Raw genomic sequence first — 21,813 nt, forward strand, 5'->3', positions numbered from 1 at the left:
CCTCCTGCACCAGGTGTGTAATTGTGTATGAGAATTTCCAACAGAAATTTTGTTGGAGAGTATTGAAGCAAAACCAGTCTCAATTTCAGGGTGAAAAGATGGACCAAAGGAATTTGTGGGGCATGCTCAGCCCCTGTATTTCCTTTTATATCATAGTTTACACATGATATTTGTTACACTAGGGAAGTTTGTAGTGGTTTGCAGACACTGCTTGCAGGCTGTCACAGGCTGCCTGGCTGTTTCTCCCTGTCATTCCAAGTATTTTCCTTTCCCTTTTATTCAGTACCAAAGCTATATTGACTACACAAAGACACTCCCGCTGAATCCTTCCCCAGAGGTATTTGGAATGAACGCGAATGCTGACATTACCAAGGATCAGGCTGAAACACAACTGTTCTTTGATAACATTCTTCTTACACAGGTAAAGTCACACAGCATCTTACCACAACTTTTGGTTTTGCCTGTAGCTCCTTGTGCTGTATTTCCATTCTGGTGAAATTGCTGTTCCACCTAAGACTCTTTTAAGGCTTTTATGGTTTTTACCTTTACTGTCTTCCTGAGGAAACACAGCTTCTGTGATTGTACTTCTGAGCTTCTACTACCCTGTGCCGAGCTTTTAACAATTCTCAACTTCTCGGCCAGTTTCAGTCCCGTTTGTAAGCCAGGTACAATCCAGGGATGGTACCGTGCCGGTAAGCTTTGTGAGGAGAGCCAAGAGCTGAACAGAGGGAGCAAGGGGGACACGGGGGGCGGCAAGACAGAGCTTGGTGCTGCCCTGTGCCCTCCCACAGCGCCCGCGCTGCTGATGGGTGGTACAGCACGGCTTGGGGAGCGGGGGGAGCTAGGTTTATCGAAGCAGGATTTCAAAGGGAAAAAAAAAAGGACACATATGGAAGCAACCAGATTTTGCTAGTTCTAGTTATTATTGTAATAGACTGTAATGAAACCTATACAGTGTCAATATTTTAATTGGCTGTTTTGATGCGTAAAATTTGGGGGGGTTTTTTGTTTGTTTTTTTCTTAAGACAGTAAATAATTTATTTTTGAGAGAATTAGCATAGTACTGCTGAACTACGGCAAATGGATGCAGTAACCAGTTGTATTACACTGATTAAAGAACAGAAAAAGTGCATAAGATCTTTTTTTTTTTCCCCCCCCAAGCTAACAGATGTTAGGATAACCTTCCCTCATGGTAGAAAAATACATGATGCCTTATAGCATTCCTGTATATTGAGAACAACTGGCTCCCAAATTCCCTGTGAGGGTGCCAGAGCCCCGTCCCAGGCTGCCCAGGGAGGGTGTGGAGTCTCCTTCTCTGGAGACATTCAAACCCCGCCTGGACGCGTTCCTGTGTGACCTGCTGTAGGTGATCCTGCTCTGGCAGGGGGCTGGGCTAGATCAGCTGTTGAGGTCCCTTCCAACCCCGAACATTCTGTAACACCTTATTGCGATACTATAGGAAATTCCAAAACAAATTAATTTCATCACAGGAGGATTGCTGGAACTGTGATCTTTTCAACACTGCCTTTGTAACAGCTCTATTTCCCTGCACTTTACCTACTTGCTCTCCTAAATCTCTTTTTTCTCCAAATAAATCCAAATTTCTGTCCCTCTCTAGACTTGGGCGTCTGGTGGTGGTGCAACATCCACTGATGAAGTTGTTCATGAAGTCACCGGTGACATCCTGAGCAAACTTCCTCCAGATTTCGCCATCGAAGCCGCAATGAGAAGATACCCAACCACGTACACTCAGAGCATGAACACTGTGCTTGTGCAAGAGATGGGGCGCTTTAACAAGCTCCTGCAGACGATACGGGACTCCTGCATTAACATCCAGAAAGCAATAAAGGTGAGCTGAACTCAGCCTTTAAAGGCACATACCTGGAGCCTGGACTCCAATCTCGAAGCTGTCGATGCAAGTGCTTGGAGAACTGCCCCTGACATCTGCTTCTGATCGGCCAGTCCTGGCTTCCAGACCGACTGACTGATCTCTGTCTTGAAACCGATGCAGTGCAATACAGAAACAGAAAAGTACTGTTGTGCCTACTCCAAACCAGAAAGTTTTAACTAGCGAGTAAGACAAGCAGTAACTAGGTTCACACCTGTGTTTCTGCCTCACTGGCATGAAAGACCAAAGCACCTCAGACAGTCTCGCAGATGAAAGCAGATGTGCTCAACACCTCTAACAGCAAATTACTGCCAGTGAGGGTTCCAGGTAAGGTGTCACCATCTAAAGCTGATGTTTGTTCTCAGTAGGAATCAAAAGCTACGTCTGTGGAAAACACAGAAAAAAAGTAGGAAAAGGTCAGTTTCGGTAACTTTTCTTTACGCTATTACAGCTTAAGGCTGACAAAGTATTTTAAAAAACAATCCAAAAAACCCCACGAACACTACTCCTCTCCCTGTTTAATTTGAAACTACGAGCTGGAAAGTCTTGCCGCACTTGCAGCAATGTCACGATTTTGAGGAAACTTAAAAAAATAATAAAAAAAGGGCATTTATTGTTAGTAAAGCTCAGAAGTGCTCTAGGAAGACCGTGTTTCTGAGGAAGGATGGCAAGGGAGAATTTTCCAGTATGGGCAGTTTTTCTCCACAAGAGACTCCGGACCGTTTCCCTGAGCGGGCTGGAGATAACTGCCGGCTCCAAGAGAGGCCGCAGCGAGTTTCCAGGAAACCCCTCGTGTCCGTTCCTGCTCTCAGCGTGGCTCCTGGGTGACAGCGAGAGCGCTGGAACAGCTGCACGACAGAGCGTGACGGTTTTTGACTGTTAGAGCAAGCCGGTCAGGTAAAGCATTCTGACATCTTCATTTCCCAAAGTTCTTTTAGGGGCTAGTGGTGATGTCTGCTGAACTGGAGGAAGTGGTAAGCAGCATTCTGAAAGGCAAAATTCCGGGACTGTGGATGAGTCAGTCTTACCCAAGCCTCTGGGCAGCTACGTGACCGACTCCCTCCACAGACTGAAGTTCTTGGAGGTGAGCACACCCCACGGACACGCATTCGCTCAACGTCGACTGCTTTTTGTCTGTCGACGTCCCGTGACATCCCAAGCGAACACCCACACGCAAACTGCCGGACAGGAAAAGCTCGGTTCCCTCGTGCATCTCCCTCGTCCCGCCGCTGGCGCGTCACCGCATCTCACGGTGCTGTACACCCCACCTCACGGCCAGAGCTGCCCCACGGCAGGAACCGCGCCTGCACACAGAGTGTGCTCAGGACCTCTTACACCGCATCTAGATCTGGAGGTGGTTATGATGCCAGTTTAGAACTCAGGAAAACACTGCTGAATTTCTTTCCCAGTGAGCAAACTTAAATTAGCAAAACATTTTAACCCAAAATCTTACCTTAAATACCGAGCTGTGAGTAGTGCTGGAGAAGAAAGCGGGATGAGTTAGGGAGAATCAGTGGGACTCCTTCACCTCTAGGAGTTCAGATTCCCCAAACTGATTTAAATGAGTGACATTCAGAGTCTCAGCACCATCCTGCGGTGCAGTAATCTCAATCCGCTGAAGAAAACAAACGTCACTGCCCCCTATCTCATTGCCTACCCTATACCTGTTGTAAGAACAGGGCCCAACATAGACAAAAGACCTAGGAACAAAAATTGTAAGTAAATTTTAAAAAGAAAAATAATTAAAAATCAAGAGAAGTATCTGGGTTTTGGTCTAGAAAAATACTCACAAAATCTGCATTACCACAGAAATTCCATTTTATGTTTTCGGATACAGTCAGCACACCTTAGTAACTTCCATCTGGAGCTGTAGGAAGCCTGAGAGCACTGTGTGTACACCACGCAAGTGCCATTTCTTGAACAGAATCCAGGGCAGAAATTAAACTTGTACAAATGGGAAACCACCAATAGCTGAGGAACATTTTTTTTTATTTCCTGGGAGGAGAACCACTTACTAGTAGAGACAACTAGTTACTTGTCTTCATTCTTATTCTCTACAGCAGATGATTGCAGCAAAATTTTTTCAGACGTTATTCAAAACTGATGTTTGCAACAATCAAAAAAATGATCTCGCGTGTAGTGAATGTTCACCGTTGCAACAGCCCTCACCTATGTCCTGCACTAATGACTCAGACAACTTTCTTAAGTACTAAAACCAAGATAAAAAGCAGTGGTTTTGTTGTGTGAGGTTTTTTTTTTTTTACCTTTTGTCCTCCTTTCTTTTGCTGCTGCAGCTGTGGTATGAAAATGGACCTCCACCAGTCTTCTGGCTTTCGGGATTCTTCTTCACTCAAGCGTTCCTAACAGGCGCCCAGCAGAACTACGCCAGAAAATACACCATCCCCATAGACCTGCTGGAATTTGACTATGAAGTGATGGAAGACAAGGAATATGAAACTGCTCCCGAAGACGGTAAGTAAACGCAAGACACCATTACCTGCCTTTGCCTGATGTATTCAGGAGATCACAGGAATTGGCAGACTCAGATTTAGTCAATTCAATTAATGAATTCAGCTGGGAAACATACACACCTGCTCCCCATGGGATGCACAAGAAGCAAAGAGGCAAAATACTGTTAAAGTCCTTAGGAACTGGTGAGAGGAGCTCACCTCCTGGGTTAGCGTGCAGCTAGAAACCAACAGCGAGAGGAATCTGTCCCACAACAGAGCCAACCTCCCAGTGGCAGCTGCCTTGCCTATCTTTATTCCCCCTTTATTCCTTTAGCACATGTGGCTGAAGATGCGGATTTTCCTAAGCCAAGGAAAGCCAAGCCTTTAGGAGACAAGTTGAGTTCGCTCCTCTACCTATCCCTGGAAAAATATCTTGCGGCTGTGATCACCATGTGCAATAGGGGACTGCTAGGAGTGGGGAAAAAAAGCTTTTTTTAATCAAAGGGTTTTAATATATATTACTATTTTGGGTTCCAGCTGCAGATACACTTGTTAGCTTGCCCTTCCTCAGAAAAGACGACAGATTAAACCGAACTGTTCTTAACACTTTTTAATACTTTCCTGAGCATAAGGCTGACTGGCAGTTGTATTTAAAGAAGAGCTCAGCAGGCTGCCTGGGAGAGCCACATCCAGTCATTTTCAGGCCATTTTCTGCTGGGGCACGTTTATTTTTTGGTTTATAAGTTACAGTTTTCAGTCTACAGAGTACGAAAGTCTAAGCTGGATTAAAAACCAGATGTTGCTGTAAATTATTTTTTTCTTCTGGAGAGCTGATGGAATGACAGCTGCCATTCTGTCACATCATTATAACACGTCAAAAAAAAATTTGTTTTTTAAACATTTAAAGACATTTTGTTCTTTACTCCTCTAATGACCTGCTTTAGAAAGGTATAGGCAAGTGGCAGTTTGAAACACAAGCAATGAAACAATGTGATGACTATGATCAAATCTCCAAGTCTGGCATCATTAAAGCTGACAATATGTAGGTAGTACGTACATATACTTTATAATAATGGCAACTGGAAGAAGAGTGTCGTCCTGTACAGTGGAATAATTTTTAAGCTGTGCCCCTCAACATTCACAGAAGGCTGGATGCATTAGGATAGCCCTAGACACCACAACTTTATAAACCTTTATAGACTTGTAATCATCATAAATTGTAATACAGCATAAGATTGTGTTACACCCGACATTACTTGATCGCCACTTGGAACACAAAAAATTGAGGAAAAACAAGTCCCACACAATTAACTGACAGTTGGCAAAGGGCGTTGCACTACCTGCTGCTCCTGGCTAGAAGGCATTTTCAGTTTCTGTGTAACACGGTGTCTTTTCCAACCAATTCAGGGGTTTATATTAAACGATTGTTCTTGGATGGAGCGTGCTGGAACAGGCAGACGAAGAAGCTAGATGAATCTCACCCGAAAATCCTCTACGACACAGTACCTGTAGTCAGTATCTTTTGTTTGGTCACTTTTATAGTATTACAGACCACCAAATGCTGTAGAAGTGCTAGTCTCGAAGGAAGTAACAGGGCAACTCTTCCAAGAGAAAGTAATTTAATTGAAATGTTTTGTGTTGAAGTAAGAGTTGAGTGAGAGGGGCTGAGAATCCCCTGCTAATAACAGCAGTGAGAGAGAGGCAACAAGAAACAGGTTTTCCGGGCTACCTGTGAAGAACCAAAGAACCCAAAAAGCCACTGGGGTTGCAATACTTTGGCCAAGCCAAGACCGTCCCCTGTTCCTCTGTTAACCGAGATGAGACGGATTCTTTTACCCTTCTCTGCAGATGTGGCTGAAGCCGTGTAAGAGAGCGGACATTCCCCAGCGACCGAGTTACCTGGCCCCCGTGTACAAGACGAGCGAGAGGAGAGGGACGCTGTCCACCACAGGCCACTCCACCAACTTCGTCATCGCGATGACCCTCCCTTCCGACAAGCCGCCAGAGCACTGGATCCGACGAGGCGTGGCGCTGCTGTGCCAGCTGAGCTCCTGACCCTGTCGTGATTTTTTTCCCAGATCTCTTACGCCAGCCCTGAAATTCCACGCACAAAGGCTGCTTTCGTGCCTTTCATGAGATTGGAAACAAAATACGAACGCACAAAGGTGCACAATAAAACCTTAGGGAAGGCCACGGAAGTATCTGCTTTGTGAATAATTTTATTTTCTCAAGGCTCCTTATTTATAAGGAACACACATAAAATGAACACAACACTGTTGACAATGAACAAAACAGCATTTGATCATTTCCAGCTTTATAAAATTTTTAAAAAATGATTTAGTTGTAACAAAAAGACTGATAGCTCAGCAAGTTATCTTATAGGACCATAATCACATTTTTAACCAGACTCAACTGTTCATTGGGAGGGGAAAGGGAAGGGGGAAAAAAAAAGAAAAAAAAAGAACCCCAAATAAAAATCACACTGCATCTAGCAACTACAATATTTTCTAAGCATAATCACAGCGGATTAAGTGCAATGTGATCTACATCAAAAGTCATATGGGATGTCACACAGTGACAGCATTGTAATATACAAGTAACATTTATGCCCTCCAACAAATACAAATTAAATGAGACTCTGGATTCCAGTGGAATGGAATGTTGAAGCCCAGTAGAAATGTAGTGGAATTCAGATTGTCTGTAACATGACTCAAAAACACACATTAGAATCACCTGGAATTCAATACTGGTGGAAACATAAGAGAAGACGTCACAGCTGTTACGCTGCTCTTCAAAACTTGTAATAAATACTAGAAAATAAAAGGTAACAACCCATATTTCATGAAAAATACAGTACCTACCTTCAAGGACCATGGTTTTTCCCTTGTCTGAAAATGGTCTTGGAAGGAAGTTAACTAGAGGCAGTGTATTAAGCTATAACCATATTCCAACTAATACAAAAGTAAATATACTACCTGAAATATAGACATCTTCATTTGAAAAGAATTAAAAGAAATAAACTTTAAAAAATATGATTTGACAAAAATACCAGTTCAACCACACGACGACCCCCTCATGTGACAGAATTAACAAAAAAAAAAAAAGGGAAGTTTAATACGTAAGAAACGTAGGTGGTTTAGATGTAGATCCTCAGCAGGTATCCAGTGAGTTAAATCTCTTTCAGAACGGTGCTCGGGGACCTAACAAACGTGGGCACAACGGAGAAATGTCACCTGGGAATCTTCACACTGCAGCTATTCAGTAATCTGAAGCTAACAACAGTGTGGGTGCTAGTTCGGGTCCAACAGTAAATATGTTTAAAGAGAAAAAAAAAGAAAACCCGAGTTCAGCGCATCGACCGGCAGCGAGCCTGAACTCCGGGCTCTGGGCTTCTTCACTGAAGAAACTGCGCCCTCCTTTGAAATGGACCCTTAATACTGGTTTTCGATACTGCTTACGAAGAAATACTGGCAAGAACCAACCGATATCTTGAAAATACATGAGCTGCTCTCAGTGAAAACTAAACTGACCGACGAAGCTTCGAAAAGTAAAGGGCCACAGGAAACACACGTCACTTGAAATGGAATGAAGATACCAACTGGCTCTCGGTAAAGGCGTTAGGATCAGTGTCTGTAGCAGCTACGCTGGCACCAAGCAGACCGAAACAAAACTTACGGCACAGAGTCAAGATACAGCTTTTACCCGGCGTACACGTAAAAGAAGACAAACTGTTTTTAAAAAAAAAAGGCTCCTACCATGCTCAGGACCGGTACTAGAGAGTCACCTTGCACTCCTCACAAACCCTCCATTTTTTTTCAGGAGATGGGTACAAGAAGAACTAACTCCTGCCTGGCAATACAAGCGCGGGTCAGCACGGCCCCGCCGGGGACAGCTGATCCCCGCAAGTTAAGGCCCAAAGTTTCAGTCTATCCTCCCAAATTACACCTACCACAGCTCTATCAAATCTGCTTCTTAAGAACCTAATTTAAATACCAAAATTGTAGAAAAATAGCATAGAAATGAACCCCTTCGTGCTGGAAGTAGAAAGCTTCTCACATACCCTCTGCTGCCAGAAACTGGTGCTACAACATCTGATTATTGTGACATCGCAGAAACAGATTTGGACCTGGTCTCAGGGGACTGTAAATAAACCTACCAGGACTACACGCACAAAACGGAATTTAACCTTCGTGCCCAGGTTCAGTGCCTAGCATCTTGCACTTGGGATTGTTTTAACATGATGAGGAGAGAACAGTCCAGAATAATTCTTTTCAAAAACGGAGAAATTCCCATACGGATTCTCTGGTCAAAGAGTTTGCACAAACTCACAGCCACAATTCCTCAGTAGTTTATGCTGCGAGTGGCACACAATGCATGTTTAGCATCTGTAAAAAGGAACCAGAAATAGCTCAAAAACTCCAACAGCAGGGGTTTCCCCAAGCTAATGCTAATTCTACTGCGTTTCGCATTTTCCTACTACGATCAAGGAACACACATCAAATAAATCTTAAGACAGGAAAAATGTCGTCAGACTGATCCTCAACAGAACGCAGCACTTTGCAGCGTAGATCGCGACAGTCTGCCTGCTTACACGTGACCTTCGGGATGGCATACCCTTAAGAATTTAAATGGTGTTCAAGGTTTTGGGGTTCTTTTCCTAAAATTTAAATCGGCACGGTGGTTTCCAGTCACGTGCCGCTGTAGGATTTAATACTTTAAAAGTCAGAAGAAGATTCTTCTATGCAGAAGAATCGGCACAGAATGAATTATGTATACATATATATATATACACACGCACACATACATGGATGCGTATCTCTATATATCCATACATATCTGTTAAAATAGATATATACATATATATATATGCACTACTTAGGACTTATGTGGCACTAAAAGCTTACTTGGGTTCCTTGCAGAGGTATGAATTTCAGCTGTAATGTTTTCTGGGTTCTGTTCAAAAGTAACATTGAAATGGTATTTTCCCAAATTCACGGCACTTTTCCTTCCTTAAGCAAGCTGTACTTCCTAGAGAGCACACTGAACTTGGCACCGATTTCTCATATTTAGTATTTCCTAATTGTCAAGCACTTGAGTTTGGCAGATGCATTGGGTCATCTCCTCTGATCTGAATTAGAAACAAAAGCAGAAGTTCGATCTACACAGAAATGAATGAATATCCTGTACTCATGTAAGTGGTGCAAGCCACGGCTTCTCCTCCGAGCAACGTGCATACAGTGGAACAGCGCAGACCCAAAGCCGCACAGCAGGATCAGAGAATCGTGTAACATTATCGGAACCACAGTGATTACCAGAGTTAGGTCAAAACTGGATGTCAAGCACAATTTTATCTTCATAGAGGGCAATCACCAGCATGATAGCAAATCCAAGAAGCAGGCCTAGGTTCTGAAGAATGAACTGCCCCACGGGACAATAGCCGTGCTCTTCGTTATCTCCGTCTCCGTGAAGCATTTCTGGAAGCTACGAGGAAAAACAATTTAGAAAGTTATTTTACCCCTATTCCATTTATACATGGGCAGGTTTACAAGCTGATTCTGTCAAGTATAAACACTCCAGGATTCAGTTATGAAAACAAGACGCTAAGACGTTGGTTAAACTCAAACTAACCACCACATCTGATCAAAACATGATCATGCATTTACAAAACAAAGTCAAAATACCTGGCCTTTCCTTGGGACTTTGGGCTTTTTAAGCTTTTACTGGATCACACATTTCCTTGAACTTTAAGTTCTTCAAGATGAGGACCAGCCCAGCATTCTTCAAGTTCTGATCTTTCGAGTTCTTATACTCAGTTAAAACTGTCATGCTCAAATAAATGTAGGAAAAAGCTTGGACTATTTCTACAGTAATTACATTGCTACAAATACACCCTTTATAATGACTGAGCTGATTAACTTAACCGTTCATTTCCCATGCGACATGTGTACACATATTCACATACATGTCCCTTTCAAATATGGGAATAACAGCTACAAGTAATTCCAAAGAAATTCTACGTGAAGCTGTAAAAAGTTCTGAAAGCTCTGGATATTTCTAAGAAGAAAAGTCAAATAGTACTGACAAAAGCAACAAGTAAGTAATAGTGGACTTGGAAGAAGCAAAAATAAATCTTAAGAAGTGCCCATACAGAAGAGAAGTTACGTGTTTTACAAAGAAACTAATTCAAGAAAGCATGAGGTAAATGAAGAAATTCCTTCAAGACACATGTAGTACAGAAAAACACAACCGAGGACAAAATGGAAATTTCAGGTAGTTCAGAGCACGAGCCTCTCTCTGGTCACTGCTCTTCATGAGAGTTCTGGTTATTCCAGTACCTGAATACTGTGCAACAGTCGATGACAGATTATCAGAGCACCGAAATCTACTTAAAAAAAATCATATATATTACCTGTCTGGTCTCGTATTACTGTATTTCAAAAGGATACATAAAGCTGACAATTAATTTGACCCACTGAGTACTTAAATATAAAAAAAAATACCCTGTTGTGAAAACTGTTTATCCCCTATACAACAGACGAGGCAGCTTAAGAGCAAGCACTACCCCGAATGACTAAGGACCGTTAGGTCATGAAGAAGAAAGGCAGCAATCACAGACTTTACACTCCTGAAGGCTGCTACATAGCTCTCATGTTGGCAGAATTCTTCTCCTTGTAATAAATCAGAGTTGCATTCACCAAGGAGTACTAAATCTAATCGGAGAATTGTGCTACACTTGCTGTTGCCAATTCTCACCTTCATGTTTTTTGATCTGCACATAATTCAAGTTCTGTCATCAACTTCTGTGGGGGCATCGTATTGCTGTTCCCAGCCTAAAGATGCTCTTGAGAATAATCAAAGGATATTCTGGCATCTGTTTCAAAACCTAGGAAGGGCACAGTGCTCCGACTCCACAACTTCCAAGGTTCCCGGTCAAGGACATGAACAAGGGCAGTATTACGAGTGCAAGTGGAAGTCTTAGCTCCGGATGGCAACAGCTGTCCCAGAGTCTCAAAACTGTGGAACTGAACAGCAACTAAAAAGCCTCTTTAAGACAGAAAAAAAAAGGTTATTTAACCTCCTCTATTTGAGGAGAAAGGTAACAGCTGTGCGGAAGCTTGCCTCTGCTTTAGATGTCTCTACTAGGAAGAGTTGTTTGTGAAAGAAGCAATAGAAATCCAGGGCATCATCACCCCACAAAAAAACTGTCTGAACCCTTATGAATTAAAGCTTTAATTACATTGGAGCTTCTAGTCTAACTGGTTAATCATTTCATACGGTGTGAGATCTGGCCTTAAAATCCAAGGAAGCGACACATTTTTTTCTCTGCATATTAAAGCAGAAAGACTGGTGCAAAATACACCCAAAACTGAAACGGATCTTGTCATCACCGGGCTTGGGAAAGACAAGAAGTGAGAAAAGAGGCTTGTTTAGATGCAGCTCTGTCTGAAGCTGCTTAGGAGAGAAAATAGGATCGAACAGAGGCTGGTACCACATGCACAAGTTCAGTTCTGCCTGAAGGATCTGGATCTACGCTCCACACACACTACGTATATCGTAACTCTCAGTTCTTGAAGGAACAGCACTTTTCCTCCAGGTAGTTTTTTAAAAAGCTAATCACTACGAGAGCTCTGTGTTAGCAGCTGCTCATGCTAAGGGTTTGGACTAAGCTTTGCAGAACCTGTCACACCAGAAACACAAGTGGGTTTTACCCCTTCAGATATACAAAGACTAAAACTTTACTGAAGAATGATTTCAAATACCAGATAGAACTCCAGTGTCTAATGCCTCACCCACAAAACCAGAGAATCATATTATTTTTATTAGTGGGAAGTTATTATTTTTATTAGTTCATTAGTAGGAAGTGTCTTTCTAAGCGTCCCTGCAGTTTTTGCATTTTGACAAGCGCCACTGGCAAACTCTGGTGGCAGAAACCCAGACAACTGTAAAGCTTCACTGCATCCCTCAAAGAGTTTCCGCAACATTTTATAAAGCCACGGAACGGAAACAGCCACCTACTGTCTAAAGATATTTTACGCGTCACAAGCACAAAAAGAGTTCTGTCGTAGGTGCCGTTTCAAGTCCGAGGCTTTAAGTGCGGAACGCAAAACCCGACGCGAAATCACGGCAATCTTACCATGTCGACCAGCGCCACGTAGAGGAACATGCCTGCAGTGATGGCGAAGATCCAGAGGGTGATGTTGTTGGCGTACTGCCCCACCGCCGTGCCGATGAGCATCCCGATGTAAGCCATCATGGCAGACAGGAGGTTGTACACGATCGCTTGCTTTACTGTCATCCCTGCCTTAAGCAGCACGGCAAAGTCACCTGGAATGAGACGGAACACGAGGGTTGAGTATTGGTGCTGCTTGAGAGAGCAGGCAGAGAATTCACCTGCACGTACTCTCTTGCCAACCCAAGGCACTGCCAAAGTGAACGTGCTGCTAGAGGCTCCAGGAAAGGCTGGGCAACAGCTTACAACAGCTCTTACAAGAACTGCATTTATGTGCAGCGATCTCTCAATTAAAAAAATCATTCCAAGGTGCCTCTTTCTCGTGCTGATCGTCAGCAAGGCAACAGCGACGGCCGGCCAAAGGTAAAGGGGGGGCCCAGGGCTGGTCCTCCCACAGAGGGCACGTCTGTGCATACAGATCTGTCTCGACGTCACAGCAGTACCTTATACCTAGTACCTGCCTATTTAAAATGCTTTCGCTCACCACAGCAAGGTTTCTGAAGTACTTGCTTTCCCTTACTTTTGATCATGCAGGGCCAGCAGCTCATCGAGCAAGCAAGCTGCCAGTACCTAACGCAGCAGTCTAGAAAAATTCCACATGACTGGCAAAAAAAAGACACCTCATCCCCTCTCTAGCTGCTCTTTGGGAAGCCTCAGGGTGTGCTAAAATTTCATGCAACGCGTCTTACGGCTCGAAAACAACAGGTTTCAGCACAGTCAACTAACTCCACGAAGAAATGCTTCGATGAGGGGGTAAGAACCGATGTAGGACGATGCTGCACAGAGCAGAGCAGAGTGAACCCCTCTCTATAAAACGCAGAGGCACAGCACCAAAATGTGAACAGCACGCTTCAAAGATTCTGAAAACGTGTTCAAAAAGCTTCACAGAACTGCTGTGACAAGACACTTGCTAATATAATCCTGCGTTAATATTCTCCTTACGTACTCTGAAGCAATATTGCTCCATCACTCTCTGAAGTTCTGGTCACTCTCGCAGCACCGGCCTTGCATTATGCTTATCAGGATGAGTTATCACAACAGCTTTTAGATAAATATTTTGTGCAGGTGAAGAGACCAAGCACGCAGAGTTTATAGCATTAGTTACCTAATTCATGGGGAAGCTCATGACAAAATACTGCTATAGATGTACTAATTCCTCCTGTCAGTCCAGCACTAAAAGCTGCTCCTAGGAAAAAAAAAAATAATAAAAAAATCAAATTATATTTTATTATTTCCAAGTCAGAAAATTTCATTAACAGACTTCCCAGAGATGACATCCTGCTGTTAGAATGCACGCTCTGAAGTTTTTCATTGCATCCAGGTCCTGTCTGTGCAGAAACTGAAAATACCAGAAACACAGCGGATGTGCATTTCCATGGCATTTATGTTTTGGTTTCTCTGAAAGACAAATCTTGGGAGAAGAGAACGCAAGTGGGCAAATCAGAGACACAAAAAGCAATAAGCTAATAAGCAGCAGCAGTTTTACATTTTTAGGAACTCTTGAGTCTGTCAGGACAGTTAAGGGCGCACATGAGCAAGTCTAGTGCTCTCCTTTCCAGGTTGGAAATCCAAACGAGTATTTTTAACCCACAACCTCTCTGTCTCCTTTGTGCTTATTTGTCGAGCACACATCAGCAATATTTATAAGCCAAAACCTGGAATATAACGAGAAAAGCATCAGCATAAACCTCTTTCAGTAATTTTTGTGGAAGCTAACTTAATTCAATCATCTTAGAGCTCACACTTTCAATAATTGTGAGCTGAGAAAACTGCTCTTAAACTTCTGTAATGTAGCTGAGAAAGGCACACGAAGAGCCTGCAGTGAGCAGTCAGAGCAGGCAAAATAAAGGAGAAAGACACAATCTGAAGACAGAGAACTTCCCCCTGGATTCCTCATGGTGTGATATATTAAAAAGATGACCACACTCTCCCAAACTTCGACACTTTACCAAAGCATCAGCTGTTTGGGCTTGACAAAGGAATATTTAGAAATGGAGTTTCAATGCAGGGAAGTTCTCGACAGATGGCGTAGTGATCCTTTGTGGCCGCAGAAGCCACCATCTAAATGTCTTACCTGTTTAATGGGCAAGTGAGGCAAAAAGTTAATTTTGAAGGAGTTTAGTTTCCTTAGAAATTGTTTGGAGAAAGCAGCGAAACTGCAGTAGGTTCCATTGTTAACTCCAGACCCTAAGAAGCAGCTTATCCCCCACCCTTCCAAAGGGGTCTGTTCCCTCTGCTAGGAGTTCAGAACCCTGGGCACTCGTAGTGGCTGCCTTCGTAAAAAAATTCAAAGTGACACCGCAGTACTCTCACCATCGTTTTGACTTGTATGGCACATATTCAGATTAATGTGTTACAGCTCAAATCACATTTAGAGGCTTATGTGAATCAAAGCTGATTTAATCAATCTAATAAAATGTGTTTGGTGCTTCACTTTCTTCTCCATTTGGCCAGAAACAAATCTATACTGCCCCCCAAAAAAGTACTTTGCTCAAACAAAAATTAAATCATCCTGATCAGTATTTTTTTAATTATTACCATTTTAGTAACCTGAACCACACTACATTTATTATTTACAAGTATTGTATAATTCTATGTATTAATAATAACATAAATAAGATTATTATTACTATAAATAAATACAAAGTACACTTATTTATTGTTCAAAGGCAAGTACTAAGACCCAAACACCAGATGTGCATCAGGTGTGCTCCACAATTCCTGCAGAGGTTTGCCTGGACCTATTTTTATTTGGCAGAGATGCTCCTGTCACTACCACCAGCACGGTGACCTTGGTGGAAACCGTGACAGCCCCCTACCAGAGGGAAGCCTCTCACAATCGACAGACCTTCTCACTTCTGCTCCGAAGGAGATGAAACAACGCTGGTAACCCCAGGAGCGAACCGAAAGCCTTACCTGCCATCCCTGCGGAGTAAAACGTTACCAAAGTTACTAAAGGGAAGAAGAAACTGTTGAGGAACGCTCGGCGCTTTTGCTTACCGATTGCTAAGCCATCACTAAAGTTGTGAATGCCATCTCCCATAATTACCATCCAAGCAATATTAGCTATGCCAGTATCTTTCAGGTCTTTTCCAGAATGACAGTGGCCATGGGAATGATGGGAATGTTTGTGATGCCAGTGGTGGCTGTGCTTTCTCGCTATCATTTTATCCTCGCCGTGGCTGTCGTACTCGGAATTGTGAAGATCGGGCTCTTGAGCAGCACGGGAGACATCGTTGTGAGAACGGTGCATATTGTTGTCCTCCTCTACAGACAGGAAGGTTTTGGGAGGGGATTCCAGCTGCCCGTCTAGATCAGTTAGTTCCGTTTCATTGAGTCGATCTTCAGATAGAACCGAGTCGTCTGCGCCTACGTTGAAGCCGGGTGGGAGAGACACAGCGTTAATTCCTATTTAGAAGATCACCGGTAACTCCTGCATCACCGAGCGAAGAGTTTAACTGCTTTGAGAAAGCAAAAGAAGCATTTGAACACATCCAGAAGCATTTGGTCAACATCCAGCCAAGAAACTAATCTCTTGCTGCCTCATTTTTTCTGCACATACCTCCTAGAGAAGCCTCCCCTGTACCCACACTGCACAGAGCCAGGGTTAGCCTGACCTGGGGCTCTGTTTGCACTTTGCCACGGAAGGGAGTCGTGGTTCGGCACTGGAAAAGGACAGCTGCCAGGACGAGAATGCCTGACACGCTCCAGGTGGAATCCGAATGGCGCAAGAAACCCTCACCAGGTGCTCTCTAAGCACGCTCAGACAGGTCACAACGGGGCCTTCCCTGCAGCAACGGGTACAACGGATCTTTCAGCCGTTTGTGTTGCACCCACCCTTGGGTCAGACACTTGTGTCGTGCACCGAGCTCCACCAACACAGCTCCCGACCCTGCTAGCGATCTGAGCCGGTTTTATGGAGAAATGCAAAGTGAAAACAATGCGCAAGGCATACGTGCATGAATTTCAAGCCCACTAATATTTCTAAAGCATTAAGAAATAAATGGAGCTGGCAATCTGTGCTCCAGGAAACAAAACTAATCGTGGGGAAAAAAAAAGCAGTTCTGAACAATGAGGTTACCAGCTCGCAGTAACGTGACAAAAATATTTCAGAGTCAAAAAGAAGCAAACAGTAAGTGGAATTAAAAAAACAGGCACAGAGTACCTAAGCAGCAGACAAAGAGCTCTAGATAACAGGCTCTTAGCCATCATTCGGAAGCTGTTTAAAAAGAAATGGAATGGCCATTCAGGTCAGTGCTAGTGGCACTGCAGTTCAAAATTCAAGTTCAGCACAAGCTGCCCAATGCCTGCCGGTACGAAGGATTCCCTGATCCGCAGAGTGCGCTTTCAGAAGAGTGTGACGAAACCTTCATGCTACTAGAAGCAAATTTCTCTGATTGCCAGTTCAAAGAAAATGAAGACACTCCAAATATATCTACCACTACCCTTAGGGCTGAAAGTCTGTCTGTGTTCTACATCAACGTCCCAAACTTCATTTTGAGTGGAGAAGGCTACTAACTAGCAGTCCTAGCTCTCCCTCTTGCAAGCCATTCAAATGGGCAACATTGCATTGCTGCATTTATATGTAGCCTATGCAGTATCCACCAGCAAATTAATTCAGGAGCCACGCAGGCAACAGAGGAAGGTGGTGAAGCAAAGCCCCTCCCCTTCCCTTGCGAAGGGCAACACGCTGTTCCTGCTGGGTACGCGCCACAGGAGCCATCAGAGTGTCACCAACCAACTCTCTGTGGAAGGTGTTTTGGATACTTGAGAAAAATTCAGGATGCTTCTATTTATGAAAAGAAATTAATTGTGTTTAGCCTTCTCAACCAAACCAGACTTGGTCAGAAGCTAGAATCTGCAAAGTGAAGCAGATACTCCCCTTCAGGTTGTGGGTGTTCATTTTGGATCTAATTTTTGCCAGGGCTAAGCGAGGCAGGCATGCTTAACCAAAAAACATCTCAAATCCAAAAAAAGTTTTTAAAAAATGCCCAAACCCAAAGAACTACAGCCACCCAAAACCTGACTGCTTCAGAAGCCTGAGAACCACATGTATGGCATATTAGGAAGTGCTCAGAGGGCTCTCAGATCTAGGGAAAACAAAACAAAAGAATATTTAATAGGGAAAGCCTATTAAGTCTCATTAATGGCGATTTGCATAATAGCAGCAAAACTGTACAAGAGGTTACATGCTCCATGCCAGGGGTTACAAGCCATTACTTTGACTCTCAAAATCCGAGAAAATGCTGAAAATAAATGCCTACCTGCAAGGGGTTTGAGCTGCAGCCAGTCGGCATCTGGTCTGTTGTTTAGTTTGTGATCGGAAAGTTTCCTGCCGATCGGTGACTCTTCGCTCTGTTTCTTCTTACACCATTTCTGCTTACTCTGCAAGAGGCAAGAGATTAACATCTGGCTGGTAAAAGGACGTCGATGGAAATAAAAGCAGCCGAAATGTCATCCAAAAAGCTTTTCAAAATGGACTAGGTTCCTCTCTCTCAGTATGTCTAACAGAAGGATGTGACTACAGCAAATCTTTAAAGCACAAACCCAGTATCTATCCCAGTGCAGGTTCCTAGCTATGAACCAGACTCTCACTCCCAAACACACAGGCAGATGACAGTTCGCTGCAAGAACAGAGCACATTACGAACAGGACGGCTCTAGCAGCCTAGAAACACACGAGTGAGTATATTTCCTTATTTTGTTCAAGAAATCAAGCATGCAGCAACAACGGCTCCTCTATTTTGCTCAACTGCAATTTTTCTTATACTCCCATAACTTCCTCCTATTGTCTTTCCAAGAGGAGCTTCCTGCTCTCGCACCCGCAGCCCATACAACAGAGATCACAGGGTTGCCATGGCAGCCCAGGAGATTTAATTATTTAATGAATCCCAAAGAAGATATGCCTGACGTGACAGCTTTTATCTCCTTATCAGAACATCCAAGAAACACCTCCTTCGACATAGAAAACATTTTCACAGAATCACAGAATCACAGAATGTTCGGGGTTGGAAGGGACCTCTGAAGATCATCTAGTCCAACCTTCATCCCAGCACACCCAACCACTACACCACAGCCTCAAGTGCTAGATCTACTTTTTTTTTTAAACACCTCCAGGGTTGGTGACTCCACCACCTCCCTGGGCAGCCTGTTCCAGTGCCTCCCCGCTCGTTCAGGAAAGAACTTCCTCGGAATATCCAATCTAAACTTACCCTGACGCAACTTGAGGCCATTTCCCCTTGTCCCGTCATTAGTAATTAGAGAGAAGAGACCAGCACCAGCCTCACTACAGCCTCCTTTTAGGTAGTTGTAGAGGGCAATAAGGTCTCCTCTCAGCCTCCTTTGCTGCCTTTTCAGCTGAGGCACCAAGCATGACATGAACTTCAAAACTTTCCGCGTTCGTTTTGGAAGAAGCAGTCATAACTTCACCAAAATCATTTTCCCCTCCAAGACGAACGATGGAGGCAAAAGTTAAAAGTGCTTCTGTACTGCCTGTTAAAAGAATATGGCTTGGATTCCTACCTGCTTCCCCCAAGGTACTCGCTCTCTTTTTATACCAACATCATGAATATGGTATGCTTCCAACCCTAAAAATTTAATTATTTTCAGGGAAATAAGTTAAAATTTGGCTGGCAATTGACAGAATGCAGGAGGTCTCTAAATTTTAGCATTTTTCTCATGTGGAAAAACTGAATACCTATGTCACACTGGCATCACCAGCTAATAGTATACAGTTACATTTCTTGCAAACTTTGACTCTTGCCAATTTATTATTAACATGCTGCCTTTCACATTTTTGAAAAAAAAAAAAAAAGGATCACGGCACTTCCTCAGAAGAGCTGTAATCTCTTTTTTATTTAAATCTACCTCCAAATATATCTGGTCAAAAAGCTGCAACCTCTCACCACCAGGCTTCTACTGTCTTCCCAAATTATCTTAAGAAAGCTGCACCTTTTAGAAAAGGGTTTCTCACATCAAATCACACAGAAGGCAGATGAGCAGCACGTGTTCACCTTCACAGAATAATGCTTCATCACCCAGGCAATTCCTCAGTGCTTGGAGGATAACTTAAGGGAACGTAATTGGAAATGGCACGCGGTTCTAGCACATACCTTTTGTTTATTGTAGTGCTTGTACATTCTTATACAGTGTTCAATGATGAAGAGAACATAAATGCCTCCGAGTGCCACGAGACCTTTCAGCACCGGGTCATTTTCTTCCAGAAAGCCTTCAGTCCGTACTGCGTGTGCGTGGGCATGTCGATGAGAACGCTTGTGTTCGTGAACATGACCTTGGCCATGGTGGTGGCTGTGGTCGTGGCCTCCATGAGACTATGGGGAGAGGGAAGAAGGACACGGCGTGACCTGGTGCAGTTGGGACGCTGGAAGGGCTCCCCGCTCACATGTCGGAGTACCTACCCTTGCCACGAAAGTAGCGGAGAAAGACTTGAAAGGTTGGGTTGGTTTTTGAATGCAAGCTCATTTTACCATTCCTTTACCAATAAAAAAATAGCCCCCAGGGAAAATTTTTTAAGAGACAATCTAGCTTCAACTTTTGCCTGTCACAACGTTAAAGGTAACGAGACCAACGCTCAGAAATGTCACAAGGAATTGCCGCTCCTACACTACCATTAGCTACCAAGCCTCCTATTTTTTATTTAACTATTACAGTCAATTACAATCTTAGTTCTGATCTCAAATATAAGCTTTCAGTGAAAATACATGACAAAACCATCAGTCTTTTTGCTAAAAGGATTAAGATAGCCAACCTTTAGAAAACATTGCTCCTTCCAAGAAACACAACTCAAAAACTGCTTACCTTCCCAGGAACTTGAGACATTTCTTGATTCAGTAAGTTAGAGGTTACTTTCTCCCCACATGCTAGTAAGCAGGAAGGTTAATCCCTCTGAAATACTTTTAGGTGATACTGATACACAAGTATCAGTACACAAGAGACAGCAATACTGCTAAATTTAAAATACTCTTGTTGATTTCCTTACGTGGTTTTAAATACTGTGACAGAAGTTCAACTATGAACACATCATTTTTATTTTTCTTAAGAAACACACATTTCCTTTCTTTTTGTTAACAGAAAGTCTCAAACAGTGTTTCAGGATGTCCCTGGTAGTCAAGCTAATCTACATTTGTTTATTGATTATTTGAAAATTCTGTGTTTGGTTACAGTTAGGAATAAAAGGTAAGAAAACAATACTTACGTGTGGCAACAGATGGAGCAGTGCATCTCCACTCATTGTTCCTACAGCCAGAGCTACCAAGAAAGTTAGAAGAAATTTGAAGCACCATTGGTTAATGATGGGAATCAAGATCACACCTAGCAAGGAAAGCAGGCTAATGACGGTGATAGAGATGATACCACAAAACCAGGCTGTGGGGAGAAACGAATACAGAAAGGTTATCAGAACAATACTTGTAAAACTTGGTAAGACCCATTAATGACTTTCATTTATCTCTTAAGATGGTGCCTTTCCTTTAACCTAAGGCGTGTGATTGATTGTTCAAAAGGTGCTGAAAAATAGGAAGGCAGCACAGAAGTCCACGGCAAAAAATACACAGGCTTATTCACAATGCAAGGGAAGACACTTAGCTAAAACCAGCCCATCAATACGTTGTAGCTGCTCAGCAAATTTTACAAATTAGCAGTCAAATGTCCCAAGAATTCTATCTGTATCAAAAAACCTACAGATCAGATTTGACAAGACTTTGCCACCAGAATCGTGGTTGCTGCCAGCCTGGTCTGCTTTAACACCAAAACTTACAGCGGTTTTAAATTTTATTTTGGGATATTCATTCTTACGAAGCCTGTGGCTGTCAATCCACAGCACTGCAGGAAAGGCAACAACCCGGTTCAAATGCAAAGGGTACGAGAGCACATCCAGAAGGAAAAATCGATTAGAAAAAGCTTTAGGAAATAAGCAGCACACGCTGAAATGCATATTGGCACCGAGAAGAAAACAGGGGGTTGGTGAAAAGGCCAAGACTGCCATCAGGCGAGGAACTGGTAAACAGAGGTTGCAAAACCGGGAAACAAAGTACGTCCAGGGTGGGAGCAGGACCCTGCCGACCGAAACGTTGCCACTACACAGCCCTGATACATCCCCAGAGCACTCCCAGAGCATACTCTGGATTAGCGGGCTCTGCTGCAAGAAACGGTGAACACCGACTTGTAACTCAATCCTGAATCACGTGTGCATGTGCAAGCAGCCCGAATTACAATTACAGAGCGGTT

At 43.3% G+C, this 21,813-nt stretch overlaps 2 protein-coding genes across 2 annotated transcripts in view; one reads left to right on the forward strand and one right to left on the reverse strand.

The window, feature by feature from the left end:
• Nucleotides 1-283: 283 nt before the first annotated feature.
• LOC104277890 (dynein heavy chain 7, axonemal-like) lies at nucleotides 284-6,393 on the forward strand (the record flags this gene model as incomplete). Its single annotated transcript, XM_009874677.1, is given in 7 exon segments — nucleotides 284-421; nucleotides 1,619-1,849; nucleotides 2,827-2,917; nucleotides 2,920-2,972; nucleotides 4,183-4,360; nucleotides 5,746-5,849; nucleotides 6,187-6,393. Coding segments are annotated over 7 exon segments (1,002 nt in total), but the record flags the coding sequence as incomplete, so codon positions are not given.
• Nucleotides 6,394-9,660: 3,267 nt separating this feature from the next.
• The window catches only part of SLC39A10 (solute carrier family 39 (zinc transporter), member 10), a 17,799-nt gene continuing 5,646 nt past the window's right edge, over nucleotides 9,661-21,813 (reverse strand). The window contains exons 3-9 of the mRNA XM_009874676.1: nucleotides 20,783-20,952; nucleotides 19,680-19,898; nucleotides 17,833-17,953; nucleotides 15,569-15,937; nucleotides 13,674-13,754; nucleotides 12,473-12,663; nucleotides 9,661-9,819 (exon numbers count right to left, since the gene is read on the reverse strand). Coding sequence (XP_009872978.1) covers nucleotides 9,661-9,819; nucleotides 12,473-12,663; nucleotides 13,674-13,754; nucleotides 15,569-15,937; nucleotides 17,833-17,953; nucleotides 19,680-19,898; nucleotides 20,783-20,952 — 1,310 coding nt within the window. The remainder of the gene's footprint in view (nucleotides 9,820-12,472; nucleotides 12,664-13,673; nucleotides 13,755-15,568; nucleotides 15,938-17,832; nucleotides 17,954-19,679; nucleotides 19,899-20,782; nucleotides 20,953-21,813) is intronic.

This window comes from Apaloderma vittatum, unplaced genomic scaffold, assembly GCF_000703405.1.
Source record: "Apaloderma vittatum isolate BGI_N311 unplaced genomic scaffold, ASM70340v1 scaffold7048, whole genome shotgun sequence".
In the NCBI taxonomy this organism is placed as follows: Eukaryota; Metazoa; Chordata; class Aves; order Trogoniformes; family Trogonidae; genus Apaloderma; species Apaloderma vittatum.